The sequence below is a fragment of the Purpureocillium takamizusanense genome, chromosome 6 (assembly GCF_022605165.1).
Source record: "Purpureocillium takamizusanense chromosome 6, complete sequence".
In the NCBI taxonomy this organism is placed as follows: Eukaryota; Fungi; Ascomycota; class Sordariomycetes; order Hypocreales; family Ophiocordycipitaceae; genus Purpureocillium; species Purpureocillium takamizusanense.
The window spans coordinates 1,197,368-1,219,257 of record NC_063073.1 but is presented as its reverse complement, the minus strand read 5'-3'; the positions used below and the strand labels follow the sequence as shown (position 1 = coordinate 1,219,257).

The window sequence follows — 21,890 nt, the reverse complement described above, 5'->3', positions numbered from 1 at the left end:
GCTCGTCCGTCCAAAACAGATCAAAATCATCAAAGAAAACGACACTCCTCCACAGAAAATAACGCGAAAAATAACACTTCAAAGTCAAGAAAAACTCCTTACGACGACGTAAAAAGTCTCTTGACGAGACCGCGGAGGCCGCCCGATTTCTTATGACCATCTGCGGTCTTGCTTCGCTCGCTGCGCCTGGCTCGGCGGGCGGCGTCTTCACCACCAGACGACTGCGAAGCCTTGGGCGATGTCTTGGACGAGGATGATTTCGGGGACTTCCGCTCCTCGGACACGTTTTCTTCTTCTGGCTTGGGTGTCTTCGGGCGCCCCTGGTCCGTTGATTGGCGTCTGGAGCTACGTCTGCTGCGAGTGCTTGTAGAGCCCCTGGGTGCATCAACGCGCGGTGACGCCTCCTTGGACGATGATGGAGGGATCACGGTATCGCGAATGATGGGCGGCGTTGGCGGTCCGTGTCCCACGATGCCCTCGGCGTTCTTCACGTCGAAGAAGCGCTTCTCGGGCTGGACGATAGACTGCTCCCGCTCCACGGTGGCCGAGATCCTAGCAGTGTCTGACCGAGTGTGACTTGAATAGCTTTGGCGTCGGGAGGACCTGTTGCTGCGGTCCGCAGGAGGTTCAGTCTCCCTGCTTTTGCGGTCGCGACTAGGTGTTTCGCGTCGCTCGGCTTCTTTCCCCTTGAGGGCTCTCTCTGCCTTGCGCCTCTCATGATCGGCTTGCTCCTCGGGCGTTCTCCGTCGCTTGCCCGAGCCTCCCGAGCTGTCACCAGAGTAACCACTGTCGTGGCGTCGTGGCGTTCTCGGGGGTGTTTTGTCTACACTGGAGCTGGCGCCGTTCGACCGATGGCGGGAGCTGTGTGATGAGCGTCGACGGCCATCCTTGCCGCCATCCTCGCGACTTCTGCTTGAATGGGTCGACGAGTGCTGCGAGTGCCGGTGCTTGCGATGCCGCTCTCTGTCTGGGTCACTGCTCGAGGGACCGAGGTCCCTAGATCTGGCCTCTGTAAATAAGTCAGTAACAGATTTGCGGAGGTCTGTCTCATGTCCTTGAAGTCTTCTTCCACGAGGGACATCATCCTGAGTTTCTGCGGCTTGGGGTTCCAAGACATCCTGCTGAACCGTCACCGGCACACTGCTGCTTTCTCCAACATCGGAGGAGCCAAGTCTTGGGCTTTCTGGGGGACTCAGCGCTTCAGCTGTTGCGTATATCACCACAGCTGCCGCGACCGTGTCTTCAGCTTCTCGAACAGCCCGCTTCTGCATTCGCCGCAGGGTGCGCTGACGCTCAAGGGTGACCATCTCTGCATCAGGGAGTACAACGGCGGGCGTTGACGCTCGAAGCTCGGTATCTTCGGCTGGCAACGGCCTCAAGGATCCTGGCTGAAATTCGCTCTTCACCCCTGCTAACACACTTGGTCCGTCCTCTGAGGCAGGGACAGACGCCTCATTAATGACGGCATCGTGCGCACCTGTAGCTGGGAAGGCTTGCAATGTGTCAATAGGCTTGTTGTCTGGCTCATCTGGGCTGTGAGACTGCTCCAAGATCAAAGCACTGCCAGCGGGTGATCCTTGCGACGGCAGCTCCCGTGGGACATCCACATCAAGAGACAAGTCGGTGGTGACAGGGCCGGTGGATGGCTCTGCCGCGACTAATCCCTTCGATGAGTCGCCTTTTGTGTTGAGGGCTAGAGTTACGGCCGCAACTCCTGCCGCGGCTGCGATGGCAGTCGCTCCAGCCGCCAACTCGAGTTGATGGTTCGACACATCGCCCGAGCAGGCGTCCTCAGACTCCTCTGGAACTTGGGCGGCTAGGATCGGCGAGGGACTCAGTTCAACTGCATTTTTGCTTTCCGCTACCGGCAGTGTGACGTCTTCCTGGCTTTCCAGCGCATCCACGAACATGGTCTGGTCATGCTCCACAGATTCTGTGCCTGCTGCTGGAGGAGATGATTCTGCTTCAGGTAGGTTTGTGGTCACTGGAATGGTAGGTGGCAAGCTTGCGGCTGTTGGCATCATTGCAGAGTCTTGCATCGGGCGGTGCACGGGGTCTGAAGGTGGCTCCGAAGTGCCTGGCCCTGCTTGACTCCCTAGAGACTCTGCGGGAAATCCTCCTGGCATGTGCTGCCTTGACTCTTCCAGGTAGCAATCAGTGACCTCGACAGGTTTTTCAGCTGTCTTCTCACTTGACAAGGGCACATTGATCGCGTCGTCAGATGCCTCGCTGCAAAGAGCTGGCTCGTTCGAACACGCAGGGGCGTCCTCAATGGCACATTTGGGAACGTCATGATCCTCCGTTAGGCCCTTCGAAGATGCTCCATTGTCGACCGTCGGGCCGGGTTCTGAAGTTGGCTCTAGGGCCTCTGACGGCATCTCGGTCTGACCCGAAGTCTTCTCTGAGACGGGGTCATCGGTGCCAGGCCATACTCTTGAGGCAGTGGTCTCAATTTGGATACTTTCCGCCTCCTCAGCATGATCTTCGGCTGGCTCAACTGCTTCTTGATCGAGCACCTGAGCCTCCACGCCAGTATCATCAATTGACGATGTTACTGGGTGGAAATTTTCCTGCGACGAAGTTTCCGCGCTGAGCGAGGTGAGTTGCTCTTCCACTGGCTCATCCACATGCTCAGCCGCCATGTCGTGGAACGATAAGCTTCTCGACTCGGGCCGGACTTCTTCGTTACTTTGCACGATGTTGTCGTCTGGCTTCTGACCGTCGATGGCCACGAGTTGGTCTTTGGCCGTCAATTCAGTGGGGGGTGCCTCATTGACCGTGGAGATTTCACTTGTAGTGGCTGCTGTCCCATCAAGACCCTGTGTTGTTCCCTCAGGTAAGGTATGAGTGGGTTCCTCCGTATCGTCGGCGATAATGCCTGGAGAACCTTGCTCTTGAAGGCTGGTTGGGATCTCTCGAATCGTTGGTTCATGGAGTTCTTCACTGTGACTTTCGCCAAAAGACTCCGTCAAAGTCTTGTTCAAGCTTGCAGCCGACAAGTCGATGGTCTGCTCAACAGGAGGCTCAACCGCTGCCTCCGCTGCCATTTCCACAGATGGCTTCTCGGGAGCCTCAGTTCCCACCTCATCCAGGCTTTCTGGCTCATGAAGACCGGAGACTTCAACAGCTGTCCCGGGCGACGCGGTAGCAAAGACTTCGTCAGCACCATCAGAGTCAGCACATGATGGAGCTACATGTGCGATAGCCTCGACGGGATTGGCTGCAGCTTCCAAGGCAGTCTCCGAGCCAGCCTCCGTAGAAGATGGCGAAACAGTCTCAACCAAAATGTCAGAGTCAACATTGGGAGTATCGGAGGGAGTACTTTCAGCCGAATGAGCTGGCAAGTCAATGCCGGGTTCGGAGGACGCAAGTGTCGGAGCGATGATCTCCGCCACAATACCAGAAGCTTCCGTGGGAACAGGAGCCTCACCGATTGTGGCGGTGAGAGCTTCGGCTTCGGTCGCGTGGACCTCGTCGGCAGCCTTGTCGCCATCACTAGCCTCATCAAGAGTCTCGATCTGGTCTCGGGTCTGGTTTGAGCTTTCTTGCCCGTCCCCGACGATGGCCTCAGCAGCGTCCGCAGTAACAGATCTAGCGGAAATGTCCAGTACCAAGGTAGGGTCCGCGATAGAGGCCTCATGATCAGCTGAGTCTGCTGTGAAAGATTCGTGTGTTCCCTCAGGCGGCTGGAGCTCAGAAGCCTCAGCTCTTGTCTCAGTGGCAGGCGCAATGGAAGTCTTCGTGTCGATATCTTCAGATGCATCAACACTTCCTCCAGCTGGTAGCTGGGTGGACTCCTCATGAGTTCTGTCATCGCCAGTCTCCCCAGCCACATCAAGTCTGTCAATATTGGCTTCCTGACGAGCAGTTGAAGGAGACGGCGGGGGAGGGACCTCGACAAGATCTAGAACAGGCGATGCGTCACCCTGATCCGTATCTGTACCATCACTGGCCTCGATAGATGCCACCGCGGGATGCACCGCCGCACTCTCCACACGTGCTTCAGCCGCAGTTTCGGTCTGTGCCTTCACAGACTCTCCTGTGAAGGTCTCGCCAAGATTTTGAACCGGGGCCTCGGTCAAAATGTCCAGAGCTGTCTTTCCTATGGGTTCATTGACTTCGGAAGGAGTTTCCACAATCTCTTCAGAGGTGCCAGTGCCGGCGATGACAGCGTCAACAGTGGCCATATCCTCCATCGTGGGCTCAACTATGGCTTTAGAAGTTTCAACGAGCTGAGAGGCATCGGTAGTAGCATTGACGGGCTCTTCATTTGCCGAGATCTGAGTAGGAGCCACCATGTTGTCTTGGATGCAGGGTTCATCGACGACTATCTCGTTGGCAACGTCGCTCCCAGTAGGCGTTTCTACTGGATCAACTTCTGAGGCTTCAATACTGTCTTCTGTCCGGATGTCGACGATAGCATCATCATCGGCAGGCTGAGGTCCGCCTTGCAGAAATGCATCGCTGGTGACATCGGCAGGACCTTCAGGGACAGGGCCAGCATCGGGCTCGGCTAAAAAGCGAGCGGCCGTGACAATGTTGTCAATAAGGGGCTCATCGGCTGTCTCCGCGATGGTCTTCGCGCTGTCAGTCGCCGGAGCAGGTGCTACTGCAATATCCACCGATTCCTCAGTGAGACCCGTGGCAGACACGGTAGGAACGTCAGATGGGCTCTCGCGGCTGACAGACTCGTCAAGGTTGTCAATGAGAGTCTTTTCATGGACTTGCGCAGCGACATCAACAGCGCCAGCAATGTGTGCTTCCTCAGCCAAGGTGGCGACACCTTCATGCTCTGCTTGCGGTTCTGGGGCCTCCTCGAGTGGTGCCTGCAAGGATCCATCGATGGACTCATCTGACTTCGCAGTCTCGGCAGCGGACGACACAATCGTGGCGTCAACTGCGACCGCTGGGCGGTCCTCTTCAACGGGTTGCTCGAGAATGATTGGAGTCTCCACAGGAACTGGGACAGGCTTGGGCTCTGCAGAGACCACTTCGCTTACATCCTGTGATTCTTGCGCCGCGTTGCTTTGAGTCACCTCGCTAGTCGCGTCTCTCTCCGCCTCAAGTTGTTCGAGAGCAGGCTCTGCACAGTCTGCAGTATCCTCCGGAGGGTCATCAACAGGAGCCGTAACAACGAGCTCTTGAAGAGCTGCTTCAGGAAGAGCCGCCGCAGATACTGTGCCTTCATGAGCCTCGGCATCAACCCTGGGGCCAGGAGCATCTATTGTCGTTTCTGACACAGGTTCCTCTTGATTGTCCACTGGAATAGAGGTTTTGGCAGCCATTTCAGGGACAGCTTCAGCGGGTGTTACCCCAGCAGCCACTTCGATGTCTCCTTCCGTTGAGGGTTCAGCCACGATGGCTACCACAGCGAGGTTCGCCGTAGAAGCAGGATCATGGTCCATGGGCCCCTCGGCAGCCTCGTTCATCTCTTCCCTGGCAGCAGTTTTTGCATCAACTTCTGGAGCGACTTCATCCGAAACGACACTGGAGCTTTCCACGACAGGCTCTACACTTGCGGATGCGTGAGAGTCGCTGACAACAGGTGTATTCACCCCCGTCTCAGTTGGCGTGTCTTCGGCTGGGCCTGCAATGACAGGTTCGATAACGTCTTGCATGAGATCTTCGGCCATTGAGGCTTTGTCGCGTTCGTCCGTAACAGCTTCGGAACCGATGGCGGGAGGGTCGACGCTCGTGATAACTGAGATTGCGAGATCTGAAGAGGGAAGTCCTTCAGAAGAGCCTATAGATTCATGAGGAGTAGCTATGTCTTTCCGAATGGTCCCCATGACAGCTTCTTCCGCTACCGGGTAGGGACTAGTTTCAGTCGCAAACTCGACAGGAACCTCGACAGGCTCTTCTGCCTTCACGCCCAGGCGGTCACTGCTACTGGAATTACCAAGCACAACTTCATTTACCTCAGCAGTGGCTTGGCCTTCCGTAACATTGGTCTCCCGAACATCGTTTTCAGCGAGCTTGACGGCTGCTGAGCGAGGATCTTCAGGCATGTCGTGAATCGGTCCGATAGATTGTTCAGAGCCGCAATCTTGGAATGTCTCGGCAGGAACCTCAACTGATGCTTCATCTGTAGTCTCGGCCGAAGGCTCTCGGGAGCCTTCGTTGCGCTTCTCCGGGAGGGTCTCCACTACAGCTTCAACGAGCACTTCGGTTGGAGTGTCCAGAGGGACATTGATTGATGTTTCGTTTGAAGTCTCGATAAGATCCTCAATTGGAGCTTCAGCAGAGACTTCGACAGATGACTCTGAAGGGGCTTCAATGAGCATATCCGTCGGAGCCTTGACTAAGGCTTCCACATCAGCCACGGCGGGAGTCTCAATGGGCATTCCAATAGGAATTTCACCCGCAGCCTCGATTGGACCTTCAACGGGAGGTGCAATGGCTGGTCCAACGATCGTCTCGGTAGATGCTTCGGTAGGGACTTCAATGGGAACCTCATCAGGAGCTTCGGTAGACATGTCGACAGCAGCCTCGGTGGCGGCTCCAGTGGGAGCTTCAGGAAGATCATTGGCGCTGGCCTCGGTAGCAGACTTGAGTGGACACTCGATCAAGGTTTCGATCTTTGCCACAGGAGGCTTCTCAATCGGGTCTTTCGCAGTGTTTCCATCTGCAATTTCGCCAGAGTCTTTCACAGCGACTTCAGTAGTAGCTTCGATGGCAGCCTCGACAGGAGTCTGGCTTCGAGATTCGACCATTGCTTCAACGTGGTCTTCCATATGAGCCTCCACGGGCACTGCAGTACTGGCCTCGACTGGAGCCTCGACTGGAGCCTCGACTGGAGCCTCAACGGGATCTTCGATCAATATGTTGACCGCGTGATGATCGGCGCAGCTCGTTGCTGCGGCATCATCGGCTACACTATGCGCAGACACAACCGTATCGGACCCAGTGATGCCCTCAGCGGGCTCCTCAACAGGGCTTTCAGAAGCGGCTTCGTCGTTTCGAGTTCCAGAAGGGGCCGTGGAGGCGCCGTCAGTCGAAGTATCAACCAGAGGTTTAGCAGTATCTTCGACAGACAGACTAACAGCAGATTCAGCCCGTCCATCGTCGCCGGGTGATTCGGTAGCAGCTTCAACGTTGGCTAAACTCTCCTGCTCGGCTTCTTCTCCGGTCTCTTTGGAGCAAGGTTCAAGTGTGGGCCCATCGACGGTGAACAGAGTGTGAGTCGCAGTAAGGATTTCCACAGGTCCCTCAACAGTTGCCTCTGGACGAGACAGTTCAACGCTTTTGGTAGGGTTTTCTACCGGTGGTTGACTGGCAGGCTCAACGGTTGGCTCAGCGACAGCCTCAACAGCAGCCTTATTTGCGGGTTCGATAGTACTGTCCATGGCAGTTTCGATAGTGCTTTCAGTGACAGGTTCAACACCAGGATCGATTGCGGGCTCGACGGCAACTTCAGCCCCATGACAAACAGTAGTATCAGCAGAAGGCACAATAGCCGACGCGGGTAGAGGCTCTACAGCAGGCTCGGCGACGGGTCCAATAGTTGGCTCAACAGCAGTTGCGGCGGGAGACGCCACGGTAGGCTCTTCTGTTGGCACGACTGCAGCTTCCAACACGGCTTCGACGGCAGGATCAGCGGCAGGATCGTCTTCAGGTCCTACGACGGACTCGATTGTAGGCTTGACGCCGGGATCGTTAACCGCATCGACAGACGACTCAGTTGCGTGCCCTGGTGCGGGATCGACAGTGGTTTCAACAGGATGCTCGGCGGAAGTGTCGGTGGCAGGGTCGATTGTAGGCTCCATGGTGATCTCAAACGTAGGCTCGACTGTGGAGTTAATGGCGGTATCAACAAGAGTCTCGGTAGCAGGACCAACTGAGGACTCAACCGCAGGCTCAGAAGCGCACTCGACTGTTGGCTCGACTGTTGGCTCGACTTTATCTTCCGCGGGGACGTTGTGGCAAAGCATGGCACCCTCATCAGAGGGTACGACCGTACGTGAATCAAAGGTCGTCGTTGACTCATGGTTGTCGTCGAACACGTCGTCTGATGCGGCCTTGGCGGATGCGCCTAGCGGAAGCACGGATGAAATTTCCGTGACGAAACCGTCTGAAGTCTCTTCGCCAAGCTTCTGAGTAGGCTCTTCGCCAGCTTGAACTGGGGGCGCGACATCGACGTCATCTTGAGTCGCAGTTTCGATAACCGAATCAGCTGAAGCGTCTGCTTCCCCAAACCGTGAAAGGCCCTCATTTGCTGTCTCAACGAGGAGCTGGGCAGATGCTCCGACAAATGGCTCGTTCCCCGCCTCCATCGGGTTGTGCGAGCTGCCTGAAGAGTCATGGCTCACGACTTCTGCAGCATCCTCTTCTGCATCTCGTGATGCGGTTTCCGCACCATCAGCGACGGGACTTGAGCCAGGTGAAGTGGTCTCCCGGTAGACTGCCTCGTAACTTGTGTTGGGTTCCTTGAGCAGCGACTCAGTAGCTGGAAGGGTTGTGTCGCCTTCCACGGTGATATCTTCAACCACATCTGCAGCATTGACGTCCGTCATGACTTGAGTGTTCGGCTCTTCTCCAGCAGCAAGAGCCGCGACTTCGTCACTTCCCTGCTCCATTCCTCCTGCGGCTCTATGAGACACAGATTGATCAACGCCCGTGCAATGTGTGCTCGGAGCTTCTATGATGTCTTTTGGGACTTTGTCGAGATGGCTCTCCGGCTCATGGCTGCTCGCCAGCTCTTCATTTTCAACGACTGCCACGTCGTCAGGCTTGCTGCTCCGTGAATCATCGATGCCGGTCGCTTCCAGTGTTTCCGCTTCCACCGATGCTGACGAAGGATTGTTGCCCATGGCGAATATCTGTTCTGCCTCTTGCGCATGCCCCAGTTCCCTGGAAAAGCCGGCCTCTCCCTGACGTATCTCCGTGGCTGTAGTGGCGAGCGCTGCCTCAGCGCAGCTGCCACTTGCAAGTGACTTCATTCCAGTTTCCGGAACCAGCGCCATTGACGGTGCGCTGGTCAACGGGACCACCAATTCATCCGATGTCAAAACAGTTGGGGGGGTATCTGTGTGTTCGATGCAATCCAACGCCAAAACGCCAGTGTCCTCGACATCCACGACAGATTTGAGCGTGTTGTCTTCAGACTCCTCCCGAAAACACAAGGGGGTATCATTCAAAGAACTTGGTTCCTCACCTTTTTTCGACCGGGATGAGAGCTTCTCCTCTTTGGGCAAAGGGATGGGCCCAACGGTATCCTTGCTTTCCTCTTCCTCGGTGATTTGAGCAGTCTCCTTCGACATATCTGCCTGTCCGGCCTCCGGCTCCGGCTGGGCATCCTCGGGGGTTGCAGTTCCCGCTGCAACTTCAGCTTGTGGCTGCTCATCAGCAATCTTCGACTCCGGCACGGCTTCGGCCTCGTCTTTAGCGGCTGCTTCTTCGGTCGGAGCCACGGCAGATTCGACTTGAACTTCTGGTTGCACATCCTTAGACACTTCGTCAGCTGTAGAGGTTTCCTCACCCCGTGCAGCGTTCTCCTCGACTGCTGGGATTTCTCCGGCCACTGGAGCCTCTTCAACTGCTGAAGCCTCTTCAACAGCGGGTGCCACGTCAACTTCGGGCACATCATCTGCTTTAGGTTCATCCACAACTATCGGTGTCTCGGGTTCAACGTCAACAACTGTATCCTCGGCGACTTGGGATTTCGGTTCGACAGCTTCTGGCTCAACCGACACTGACTCAGCGTCTGCTGCAGAACTAGCTTCCTCTACAACTTCTGCAGGCTCTGCGGACTCTGTGGCCTCTGCAATCTCGGTGGTTTCCGCGGGCTCTGGCTCAATAGCTGCAGATGTTGGCTCTTCGACCTCAGCGGCAACCTCCTCTGGCGGAGCTTCGGTACTTGGAATTGCCGCCTCTTCTTGGGTCTCAGCAGGTTCGGGGCCTCCGACCTCGTCTTCAGCTTTGGCCTCTTCAGCAACAGGTGCTTCTTCAGCTGGTGGTGCACCGTCTTCAGCTGGGGCGTTTGCAACCTCTCCGCCCGAAACAGATGGCTCGGGTTCGTCTTTGGGTTCCTCTGGCTTGGGCTCTTGCTCCTGCTCTTGTCCGTCATCGCCGTCAACTTGGGCCTTGACTTCGTCCGCATCGGGAGCAACCGGTTCGTCCGCAGTGGCAGGCTCCGTAGATGGTTCCCCCGTTGCTTCTGGTTCAGTATCGGCCTCCCCTTCGAGGGCCGCCGCCTCAGTCGGCTCGGCTTCTGGTTCCTTGGGAGAGGGGGCATCAATTTCCGCTGCCGGAGGTTGGTCATCACTCACTGCTTCGGTGGAAGCCTCGTGAGGTTCGTCAGCAGCGTCTGCCTTCGCGTCCTGCGTGGCAGAGTCGACGGGTGCACTCTCGCCCGCATCCTCAGCTGAGGTGGGTGATTCGCCAGGCGCTGTCGCTTCATCCTCCTTAGCAATTTCTGTCGACTGTGGCCCTTCTGATGCAGGCTCCGCTGCCCCCGCCTCGGCGCCCGTTTCCTCGGCGTCGGCCACATTGGGTTCCTCAACCGCTTCCTCAGTTGTCGAGGTCTCAGCGACATCGGCTGCATCAGCCTTCACAGGCTCTTCCGGCGGCACAGATGACGACTCATTCTCCCCGATCTGGGCGCATACCTCATAGTTTTCGGGTTCTGCAGCCGCTTCTTGTTGAGCCGGTTCGACAACTTCTGGTTCCACCGCATCGGCAGCAACACTCTGAGGTTCGTCACCTTGTACAGTCGGAATGTCATCCACAGTGGCATCAAGTGGAGCAGCTTCTACATCTGCAGCTGGTGCAGAGCAGTCTTGGGACTGATCAGTTACCTCCTGGTCATCTGGGGTGGATTTTTCAACGACGGCCTCGTCCTCAGGCGACTTGGTCTCACCAGAAGCCTCGTCAGGAGCTGCTGTAGCATCTTCAGTCTGATGCTCCTCAGATGTCTCTACAGCTTCAAGAAGCTCCGATGATTCCGCAGATGGCACTGTCTCCACATTGGGAGTCACATCTGTCTCGACTACCTCGGGGTCTTTGGCATCTGGAGCAGCATCGGCTGGGGAGTCTTCGGTTGGTACCGCTTGCACAGGTTCCTCAGCCTTCAGAGCATCTTCTACCACTGCATCCTCAGACTCCGAGGCATCTGTTTTGGGCTTCGCGCCTTCAATCTCTGGGTCTGCAGTCTCAATGGCCTCAGGCGCGTTGTCATTCTCTGCTGGCTCTGGGCCGTCATCAACGCCCGCAGTCTCTTCAGCATGGACGATAGTAGGCTCCTGGGCTGGCTCGGGGATTGGCGAAGAGTCCTCTGGCGTCTCCTTGCTTATGTTTTCCACAGTTGTCGCGTCTTCTGCCGCAGCTTCTGGGCTTTGTTCGTTTGCTTCAGGGACAGGATCGCTCGACGTCTCGGCAGATTCACCTGTGGCTGCAGCCTCCACGGCAACAACCGGAGCATCATCCGACTGCGGCTCCTCGACGGGCTCAGAGACAGTTTCCTCCGGAGCTTTCTCCGCTTGCTCTGCGGCGGGAGCGTCGGTACTTGCAGACTCCTCGGGGGCTGTTTCTGCAACATGAACTTCCTCTCCCACGTCACCTTCCTGCACGGGAGTCTCCTGAGGTGCCTCTTGTTGCTCTCCGAGATCATGTGGATGTTCGACCGTTGTTTGCGAGGCTGGTTCCCCCTCAGAGGGAACAGCAGGCTCATCAGCTACAGGCTCCTTGTCGGAAGCTGAGTCGCCGGCGGCAGGAACAGGAGTGTCCCCCTCTGATACGGGAGCGGACTCCAAGGGTGCAATTTCTGCATCGGAGTTCATGGCAGGAACAGCCGGAGGCTCAGTGGTAGCTGCATCTCCGTCTGTTGGCGGGCTTGGGCCATCGTTCGCCTCTTTCACGTCGCCAGAGTCTTTTTCGGCAGCGCTAGAAGTGAGCGGCGCGATCTCTTCGTCTTCGTCCGCAAAGTGAACTTGCTTAGCGGCCTCGCCAGCCTCCGCCCCGTCCTTCTCTTCTGCCTCGTCAGCCTCTGTAGGTTCAGCAGGTGTGCTTTCCGACTCTGGGCTTTCTTCGGGCTCCTTTGCAGCCACCGACTCTGGGTCCCCAGCTGCAGCAGTCTGCTCCTCAGGCGCACTGATTTCAGGCTCGGCTGGAGACTCCGGGTCCGCTGCCACATTACTTTGCGGTAGAGCATCGGTAGTATTGTCCGAATTCGCGCTCTCTTCTGTCTCACCTGGTGGTGCCGACAACAATTCCTGAGAAACTTGTTCCTCCACTGGTGTGTCCTTGACAGAGTCTTCAGGGCCATCAGCGGGAACAGGACCTTGGCTCTCCGGGGTGTCAGTGCCCTCCTCAGGGATAGGATCTGACGCCTTGGAGTCCGCTTTCGGTTCATCCGAGTTGCTAGTCTCCGATACGGGACATGGTGGTGAGTCTTCCGCCCCTCCAGCGAGAGGCTCGCTCAGTTCAGACTCTGCCGGGGCCGGTGTTGCGTCGACCGTAGCATCGGGTCCGTCTTGCTGGAGTTCCTCGGCAGCTCCTGGGGCTTGTGTTGCAGTCGCTTCAGTTTCTGCTGAGGCAGTGTCTTCAGCAGAGATAGGGTCATTGACTGCTGCTTCTTCGGCCTTTGGTTCTTCGGTAGGCACCTGGCTGTCAGACGCTGGACCCTCCGACGCTGGCTCCTCTCCATCTGGCGCAGGTCGAGGCTCTTCGTTACCATCTACCTCGGGCGAGTCTGTAGCCTTTTCTATCTCCACTGCTTCATTCGCAGACTCCTCCGGAGAGCCACTTGCGTTTTCGGCAGCGGCGGCCTCGTCGCTAGATACAGGGACATTATTATTGCCCACATTCGTAGGTTCCTCTCCCTCCTGAGGGTCGTTGGTCTCGATATGGGCATCTTGGGCAGGGGATTCGGGATCTTGCGCGTCATTTGACGGGATTTGTGCATCTTCCGGTGCTTTTTCCGTAGGTTCTGATGCAGAATCCGGAACGGGGGCCTCTGCGTCGGCATTCTGTTCTTCAGGGACTTCCTGTGGAGCCGTTTCATCCGCGTCGGTAGTAGACGTGTCGACAACCTCAGCCTTGGTCGCTTCTGAAGCTTCTTCTTTTGGTTCTTCAGCAACCTCAACTTTAGTTTCTCCCAAAGATTCCGTCTCTGGTGCTTCTTTAGGGGCGGTAGCAGAGTCTTGGGGCGCATCTGACTCTCCCGCTATTGGAGCTTCAGCCGTCGACTCTGGCTCAACGACGACATTCTCGGATGCTTCGGCCTCGGCTGCTGCTGCAGATTCGGCTTCTGCTTCTTGCGGAACCGCAGCAGCGGAGTCTTCGGAGGCCTCTGTGTTTTCCCCTACTGGAGCTTCAACACTAGGCTCTACTGGAGGCTCACAAGCGGGTTCTGCAGGTGTTTCGGTCTTGGCCTCTTCAGGTGCCTCTGTCTTCGGTTCGTCTTCAATTGCTGCTGCGGCAGCTTCCTTCTCCTCGACTGCCGCTGGCGACTCGATACTGTCTATAGGGGCAGGTGGCTCAGTAGCCTCGCCTCCCTCCTGTGCCTCGGCGGGCGGTTCAGCCTCCTCCTCCTTCGTTTCCACCGGGGCTGTTTCGACTAGAGCCTCAGGTTCGGCTGGAGCTGACTCCTGCGCAGGTGGCGTAGCAGCCGGCTCTTCGGCTCCTGCAGAGGCTTCTGGTTCGGCGGGCTCGGTTTCTGAGGGCTTCGCTTCATCGGCCGCTGGCGCCTCCACAGCTGGCTCCTCTACCGCAGCAGGCTCTGGCTCGGCGGGTTGGGGATCTGAAGCCTTCGCTTCATCGGCCGCAGGCGCTTCCGAAGTTATTTCCCCTACTGCAGCAGTTTCTGGCTCAGCGGTCTCTGGATCTGCAGCCTTCGCTTCATCGGCTGCTGGCGCCTCTGCAGCTGGTTCCTCTACCACAGCAGGCTCTGGCTCGGGATCTGCAGCCTTAGATTCATCGGCCGCTGGTGCCTCCTTAGCAGGCTCCTCTACCGCAGCAGGCTCTGGCTTAGCGGGTTCGGGATCTGAAGCCTTCGCTTCGTCGGCCGCTGGCGCCTCCGCAGCTGGCTCCTCTACCGCAGCAGGCTCTGGCTTAGCGGGTTCGGGATCTGAAGCCTTCGCTTCGTCGGCCGCTGGCGCCTCCGCAGCTGGCTCCTCTACTGCAGCGGGCTCTGGCTCTGTGGGAGCAACATCACCGGCAGGAGCTTCCACATCCTCCGCAGCCTTGGGTGCGTCCCCAGTAGCAGCCTCGGGCGTTTCAGCTGGTGGAGACTCGTCTTGGGACGCTGGCTCTGGAGGAGGGGCCGTCGCACTCTCCTCTGGCGCGTTTTCACGGCTCGCGTCCTCGGCGACGGGAGGCTCTGGAGCAGTTGCTGGGGCTTCTGGCTCAGTCGGGGACTTGGGTGACTCCTGTGGCTTGCTGTTCTTTCCGTTCTTCTTGTCCTTCTTTCCCTTCTTCTTCTTCGTCGGGGTACTCTTGGTGGTGTCGTCGGCGCCTCCCTTGGAAGCTTCTTTGCTCTTGCCCGGGGAAGCCTGCTGCGATTCTTGGTCCTTCTTTCCCTTCTTGCCCTTCTTCTTCTTTGCGCTTGATGGTGATCCCACACTCTTGTCGTTGTTCTCGGGGCTGGTGGGCTCCTCCTCCCGGTCTTCATCCGGCGACTTATCCTTGTCCTTCTTCTTGTCCCTCTTCTGCTTCTTGTCTTTCCTGGATAACGTGGGGGCTTCCGGCGGCTGTGACTGCCCCTCGCCCTCACCCTGCGCTAGATCCTCACCGAGAACATCGTCTATACTGTCAGCTTTCCTCTTGTAGAGTTTTTGTAACAGCCTTCCATACCTGGAAGCTCATCTTCGCCGTCTTCCTCCAGTGCTTCTTCATCGGAGGAGTCGGGGGGCTGCTGGAAGTACTGAACATTAGAAAAGTCAGAGTACTGGACTTGCGACAAGTCCATCCGATACGGACAGAAGTCGACGTTGGGGCCGAAATCCATACTGATTCTGGCGTGTCCACGGCAGGAACCTCAGACCCATCTGGGTGGGCGGGCTGGCCAGCGGTTATACTATCGTCCTCCATGCAGGTTCGCGGGATTGGGTTGTCGGGTAGATGCAGGAGGGTACCAATCAGGATATTGGGCCTTGAGGGGGCTTGGGGCACAAGGATTATGCAATGCAAATTGCCGCGGCCTAAGACGAGGCCCAGGAATAGCAAGCAAGCAGTTTACTACAAAGTGAGGTGTTTGGGCGATGGCGGTATCGTGTGCTTGGTGCGTGCGATGCAGGACAGCACTCGCCTCGAGTTTCTGCGAACAGGTGGGAATCCTGCCAGGTCATTGACGAGGCGGCAACCGGATCACCGGGATCTGTTTGTCTGTTTACTCTGGTGCTCGGGCCCACGGAGTCCCATGGCCGCCGGATGCGCGTTCCGGGGCGGTGGTGGTGATTCTCGACACAACCGACAAGACATGGGGGTGCCCGCCCGCAAGTGCACGAGGGTCCCCGGCCCCATCGGTCCATGAAGGTCATCGTCTGTTCTGGTGACCACTCCAATGGATGTCGTGCTTGGGATCAATTGGTCTGCGCCGCGAGCATGGACCTGGACTGACACGTCGCGTAGCGATTGGGCTCGCAAGACATTGTGTGAGTCGTCTCATGCCGCGTCGTGACAAGATGGGGGGGGCCATATGGCTGCCCGACGGCGACGGCGACGACGACGACATCGGACGCAATGACCGCGAGGCGCATGGAGCAGGCCAACGGGAAGGTGCTTGTTGATGCGGTGACGCTCGGTTGGGCGTCGATGCCGCTGCTGGTGCTGCTACCGTACTGTACCGTACTTGTTACTTGCTGCGTTGGCGGGTGGGCCTTCAACTGGGACCCTGGATCAAATACAGGCAACTAATGCACGGGGATGGAGGTCGACCCGACTCATGCGGCGGCGGCTGGTCTTGTACAAACTACCTACGTACATACGTTAGTACTTACTGGCGAGCAAAGTCATGGGAGTGAGTGACAGTGCTTCGCACAATGGATAATGGACTGTACTGTACGTGCCTCATTGCAGCTGCCGCTTCTCATCCGCCCAAGTAGGTAGTAGTACTACGAAGGAGTTCGGGCCACTCACTGTGACTGCGGCCTCGAGGCCACCGCATAGCCGGACATGCAACGTGGCTCGCCCCGTCACAAGTCGTCGAGGCAATCCAATGCACACTCGACGCCGTGGCCGGTCGTCAGGTTAGGCAGTTGCTGCCGTACGACAACCACCTTGGGAAGGCCGCATTCGGGAGAACAGCAGGCGGGAGGGACTGTGGCGGCCGGCCCGGCGTGATCGTCACCGTCTCATGTCACGATACGAAAAGTATCACCACCTTTCTTGTCTGCTGTGCCGGCGTCAACCAAGGTCGCCGTTGCTGTCGTTGAGATGCTCCAAGACATCGTTTGACCCTAGTGCCCGAGTCCAGCCCGGGATGCCCTGTTTTGCTGGCAGGGGTCCAGTGGTTTCTGGTCTGCTAGCCTCTGCGTCCTGGATTCAGACCTGAGGTCCAGTACTCCACCTTGACGCGCATCGCGGACCCCGTCACCGCTTCCCAGCATTTGCGTTGAGGCAAAACCAATTCCAGTCCGAGAAAGGAGTGGAGGTGGCTGGGTGTCTCGGCGGTGAGGGAACGGCCGGGTGCTCTACTTCGTATACTGTACGTGGGACTAATAAGTAGTCGTACTTCGGTCAGCTGCCCATGTGGAGGAATCAAGACGCACACCGATGGCGCGGTGACGTTGTTTGCGCTGCCCCTGTCGTCTGGTGTTTATGTGTAAAAAGACACCAGACCCCCAGGCAGGCGCGTCTCGCCGAGCCCCAACAACTGCCTTCCTTTCCCAACACGGAGAGAGTCCGTGCTCAACAGCAAACTTAGCGTCATGCAGAAACACCCTTCACGGGACCGACAGTCGCTCATTGTTGACTGATTACTTCTTTCTTCGTGGTATCTTGTCATGACCTCATCCTGTCTAATACTTGGCAGGTAGTTGCGTCTCGCTTCCAGCTCAAGTCTCTCCACAGTCCGTCCGCGGTGTCGCCATGTCCTCCAAGCTTTCGTCCCGTCCCAAGCCCGCAAACCCTTTTGCATCCTCGGCTTGGGATTAACAGATTCCTCCATGGCCATGCCTCCGAGATCTCCCCGTCCTTACTGTACGCAGAACTCGTAATGGCATGGCGACATGTGACCACATCCATCCTACCAGTCGTAGTTGAACGTATCCGCCGCCGCCGAACCTTTCTGAACGGTCGAGAATGGCGTCGCCGTGACATGCGCAGGACCTGGCCATACCTAGGGTGCCGGAGCTTGCGCTTGCACGGCTGCCTGTGCCTCCACCGCCTTGGCCTTGTCCGTCGCGCTGGGCGCGTAGCTGGCCTGTGCGCGGTTCGTCTTGATCACCTCCTTCACCTTCTCCTCAGCCTCGTCCCAGTCATCCGTATCAAGGCGAACGAGGTCGATGCCGAACGCGCTGGCAATCTTGCTGAGAGCATCAAAGCTCTTCTTGTCGTAGACAAAGCTGATGCTCACACCGACACGGCCAAATCGACCTGTTCGGCCGATGCGGTGGAGATACGTCTCGGCATCAGGCTCGCTATCACCACGTCCCTTCATCGGAATATCGTAATTGATGACCATAGATACACTGGACACGTCAATGCCGCGGGCCAGAACATTGGTCGTGATCAGAACTTTGTTTTCGCCGTTGCGGAACTTGGCAAGCAAATCGTCTCGCTCGTTGCCATCAAAAGCAGCATGAAGTGCCGAGACCTTGTGGCCATCAGCGACCATGCGGCGTTGAATTTCGTTGGCGCTTTCACGTGTCTGTGTAACCGAACCCTGTTAGCCATGGCAGCCATCGCATTGGTCTGAAACTTACCTTGACAAAGATGACCGACTGTCCAATGGTCATCAGTCCATAGAGCTTGCAAAGCACTTCATAGCGCGTGTGGTCATCAGGGCAGTCAATGAACATTTGCGAGATACCCTTGACCGTAAGCTCGCTTCTCTGCAGCTTCAGGGTATGCGCGTTTGGTGCAAACTTGGACGCGTAGTTGTTGACTTTGTCGGGGAATGTAGCGGAGAAGAGCAGGATCTGAATATCTCTTGGAAGCATGCTGCGGGCCACGGATTAGCATCAGACATGAATAGCAGAAACTGTGCTTGGCTTACCCCTTTACTCTCATGCACTGATCACCCAGACCTTGCTGGTCAAGCATGTTGTCCGCCTCGTCCAAGACAAGGACTCGCAACTTCGACACATCAAGCTGCCTGCGACGAATAATGTCCATGACAGTGCCAGGCGTGCCGATAACCACGCTAGCACGTACAGGTTCACCACGAGGTAGGGCACCAGGAATCGCGGGAGCGATCTTGAGGTTCTCGACGAAACGGCCAATAGCAGTGACGACACCCTCAATCTGGCGAGCAAGCTCTCGGCTCGGGGCCAGAACCAGCGCTTGAGGCTGTTCAGGCTGGCTGAAGTCGACCCGCGACAATATCGCAGTGACGAACGCAGCCGTCTTCCCGGTTCCGGACTGGGACTGGGCCAGCATGTTTCTCGGGGGGTCGCTAAGCATCAAGGGCAAAGACTTGCCCTGAACCTTGGAAGGTTTCAGGAATTTGAGAGCCAAGAGGCCCTTAAGAATGGTCTCCGAGCTTCATGGCTGTCAGCAACTACGCCAAACTCATACCATTGTCAAAAAGAGGTTCGGTGCAACTCACAGGCCTAGGTCCTGCCACGTAGTAGCAGAGTGAAAAGGCGTGGCTTCATTGTCCTGGAGTTCGCTGAGCGATACTTCAACATCGAACTCTGGCTCGTGCAGTCCCGAGCCCCCGAGGGCTTCGACCGTACCATCAGCCTGGGCATCGGCAACGATGGGGTCGTCACCAGCAGGAGCCTCAGCGGCTGTCGGAGCTAAGACCGCTTCGCTCGCGGTCTCCTTCGGGTCCGTGATTCGGCTCGCGAGGTCTGACATGTTCGCTGGGAAGGGCAGCGGAAGGCGTGATGGTGTGGAATGTCCGCGAGCTGGGAGGAAAGTGTTCTCGGAATCGACCAGCCGACGAGTGGAGAGACTGGTTGGCTCGGGAAAAGCCACGATTTTGGAAAGGAACGCGCAATTTGAACTCGCGGAGAAGGTTGGTGCGAGTGAGAGGCGCGCGAGGTGGTTGCGAGGTTTGCTTCAAAGGCGGCGTTCTCACTTGTCGAGGTGACGTTGAAGCTCGCCGGGAGCAGGGGCAGGAGGATGACGGTCGAAATTTTGGTGGGGTCGTTGGAGGGGCACTGGTGCGGTACCTAACAGCTTGGAGGACTCGGAGCAGCAGGCCCCGCAGCCGTCAGGGGTTTTTGCCTGGTCCGCCGTTTACCCGGCGCAGCTGCCTGCACCCGGCAAACGGCTCCCGTCTGGAGCTCCACCACTGCAAGCTGCCCGCCCAGGTCGTAATTGAGGTTGGCCAGACCACTGCAACCTATCGGCGCCTTTCCACGCGGCACCTTCGAGACGCGTCAGGCAGTCAGGCCAACAACCGCAAAGCAGCCCAAGGCCTTCCTTTCACAGATTCATTTACAATCAGCGTTCCACTCTGGGCTGGATGGGCCGTACTGACATCATAGCCGCTCTGGATTGATCAACTCCAACCAGTATGGCCGACCCCCCACCACCCGCTCCCGCTTCCCGGGGAGTTCTTTCGCTCTACGATAACATCGAAGACCCGAACGACCCCAACCCTGCGGCAACGATATCCGCTGCACCTGTTGTCTACAGACAAGACCAACCCGCGTCGGCAGAGGCCAAAAAGCCCGCCAACCCAGCCCTACTGTTCCAGCCTCAGATTCGACGCCCGCAGCCGAAGCAAGCGAAGGGTTTCAAGGGCGGCTTTCCGCCTAAGGTCATCCCAACCGGTGCAGCTTCTAGCACTGCGCCGCCTGTCGCATCAAAGACAACTCTGGCGGACTGGGCGCCAACTGAAGAAGACGAATGGATGTACGGTACAGGTGAGAAACGGCAGCGAGGCGGTCGGAAGAACAAGAAAAAGAAACAGCAGCAGGACGCTCGACAGGAAACCAACTGGGAGGGCTTCTATGACGTTAGCAAGCCTACCAGCATCGACGAGTATATTAAAGGCGATGAGAAGGTGGGCGAGGCTCTTGACTGGAGAGAGTTTGTTCTCCAACGCGGAGGAAGACGCCGATGGAGCGAGTCGACCAGCGATGAGGACCACAGCACAGGCATGCCAAGTAAGTGGCCCTGCAGTTTTGCGCTTCACCCTGACCATGACTGATAGGCTATCAACAGGCCAGTTTGCCCCTCCACCTTCGGACTCGTTCCCGCTCCTAGCGGGTTCCCCGCCGAAGCCTCCACCAAGCGACCAGACTGGTGAAGACGTATTCTCCCGCAGAGCTGTCATGGCCTCATCGCAATATCAGCCTTCACGCTCGCTTTCTCCTGCGCCTCCCGCTGCTCTGGCACCGCCTCCTCCACCTCCCCAGTTCGTTCAAGAAACCCCGCCTCCCCCGCCAACCGATGGTGCAGTTATTTCTCGGGCTCCTATACGATACGATATACAGCAACCTCCTGCCACAGATGATCGCGGTCTGGGCGCTTCCTCTTCTTCTATGTTCGGCCTAGATGAGGGCAACGCCGAGCAACAGCCCAAGTCCACGCGACCAGGCCAAGCAGGCTTCGCGCAGCGCCTCATGAGCAAGTATGGGTGGACGGAGGGCGCCGGTCTCGGCGCCAGCGAATCAGGAATCACCAATCCTCTGCGTGTGCAGGTCGAGAAGCGCCGTAAGAAGGCGGATGCCGATGGAGGCGGCTGGGCTGAGCCCGGTGGAAAGGGCAAGATCCTGGGCGGTAAGCGGAAAGATGAAGAAGGCAAGTTTGGCAGAATGTCTGAAGTTATTGTTCTCCGTAACATGCTGGAGAATATGCCTGATCTCGAGTCTGAGATTTCCAACGGTCTTGGCCAGGAGATTGGTGAGGAGTGCGGAGAAAAGGTGAGCACACTCCCCCGGAACCTGAGACCATGTACAACAATGCTCACGGATTCATAGTACGGCCGCGTGGAGCGCCTCTACATTGACCAAGACGCTCGGCAGGTGTTTATCAAGTTCACCGATCAGGTGTCCGCTCTGCGTGTAAGTGCCCCCCCCCCCGATCTGGGGCAATCTCGTCGTCTCACCAATCTAACCGCGTCGCTCTTGCAGGCTGTTAACGAGCTTGACGGACGCATCTTCAACGGCAACACCATTGTGCCAAATTTCTATGACGTCGAAAAGTTCGAGCGCGGCGTTTACACCGCCAAGTAGTCGGCTTCTGTTAGCAAGTCCACGGCTGGCAGAGAGTGGATGACCGAGCCTCATCTTCGGAAGCTAGACTATTTCTGAGGAGATGAGGGGTGCGGATGACACCCATGACGAGTGTGCAATGATACCCATATGTGAGATGGTTCATCTCTTCATGTACTAACGTTAGAACTTTCTTATCTAGAAATCAAGCCTTGCCTGCCGCGCAGCCGAGATGGCGAAATCCCGAGTACACATGGTACTGCGGGTCGCGTGCCCAACTTGCAAGAGGCACCTGGAATGTTTGTGCCCACCCTCGGATGTTGCCCCCAACGAATAATCAACAAAAACAATGCCATTTGCAAACAAAGGACATCATACGTAGTAACGCGTGACTTGGAGTCGACGGGTGCACTCAGTCGAGCAAGGGCAACGTTTGCATGAGAAACACACCAAATCCGTTCGCCATCACAAAACAGCCGCCATAGTGGTACAGAGGCGGCAAGGGCTCGCTCGGGCCACGGCACAGTATCAAGTACAGAGTCCATTATTAAGTCCTAGCATTTATACCCGCGTGCACGTGCCCTTGCGGCCGCGAGAGCCCCAGCCTGCTGCGACACTAGA

General features: G+C 57.3%; 3 protein-coding genes across 3 annotated transcripts; 1 reads left to right on the top strand and 2 right to left on the bottom strand.

Moving 5' to 3' along the window:
- Nucleotides 1–98: 98 nt before the first annotated feature.
- On the bottom strand, nucleotides 99–14,944 carry JDV02_006842 (uncharacterized protein; the record flags this gene model as incomplete). The annotated part of the gene is made up of 2 exons (XM_047988273.1): nucleotides 99–14,740; nucleotides 14,791–14,944. 2 exons carry the CDS (start codon nucleotides 14,942–14,944, stop codon nucleotides 99–101), a joined length of 14,796 nt encoding a protein of 4,931 aa, XP_047844266.1.
- Nucleotides 14,945–16,881: 1,937 nt separating this feature from the next.
- DBP5 (RNA helicase) lies at nucleotides 16,882–19,230 on the bottom strand. The gene is made up of 4 exons (XM_047988272.1): nucleotides 18,707–19,230; nucleotides 18,155–18,640; nucleotides 17,862–18,099; nucleotides 16,882–17,806 (listed from the first exon to the last, which is right to left on the bottom strand). Exons 1-4 carry the CDS (start codon nucleotides 18,958–18,960, stop codon nucleotides 17,276–17,278), a joined length of 1,509 nt encoding a protein of 502 aa, XP_047844265.1. The 5' UTR covers nucleotides 18,961–19,230; the 3' UTR covers nucleotides 16,882–17,275.
- A 347-nt stretch (nucleotides 19,231–19,577) lies between these two features.
- JDV02_006840 (uncharacterized protein) lies at nucleotides 19,578–21,823 on the top strand. Its single transcript, XM_047988271.1, has 4 exons — nucleotides 19,578–20,219; nucleotides 20,278–20,978; nucleotides 21,036–21,119; nucleotides 21,189–21,823. The coding sequence occupies exons 1-4, from the start codon at nucleotides 19,625–19,627 to the stop codon at nucleotides 21,288–21,290; spliced, it is 1,482 nt and encodes a 493-aa protein (XP_047844264.1). The 5' UTR covers nucleotides 19,578–19,624; the 3' UTR covers nucleotides 21,291–21,823.
- The last annotated feature ends 67 nt before the right edge of the window (nucleotides 21,824–21,890 follow it).

Bases quoted from the DNA above. Each gene is read 5' to 3' on its own strand.
- DBP5 (XM_047988272.1), bottom strand. From the start codon at position 18,960: ATGTCAGACCTCGCGAGCCGAATCACGGACCCGAAGGAGACCGCGAGC. The intron at 18,641-18,706 runs GTGAGTTGCACC...ACAGCCATGAAG, and splicing joins ACGTGGCAGGACCTAGGCCT to CTCGGAGACCATTCTTAAGG. The intron at 17,807-17,861 runs GTAAGTTTCAGA...TCGGTTACACAG, and splicing joins AGTCGGTCATCTTTGTCAAG to ACACGTGAAAGCGCCAACGA.
- JDV02_006840 (XM_047988271.1), top strand. From the start codon at position 19,625: ATGGCCGACCCCCCACCACCCGCTCCCGCTTCCCGGGGAGTTCTTTCG. The intron at 20,220-20,277 runs GTAAGTGGCCCT...GGCTATCAACAG, and splicing joins CCACAGCACAGGCATGCCAA to GCCAGTTTGCCCCTCCACCT. The intron at 21,120-21,188 runs GTAAGTGCCCCC...TCGCTCTTGCAG, and splicing joins ATCAGGTGTCCGCTCTGCGT to GCTGTTAACGAGCTTGACGG.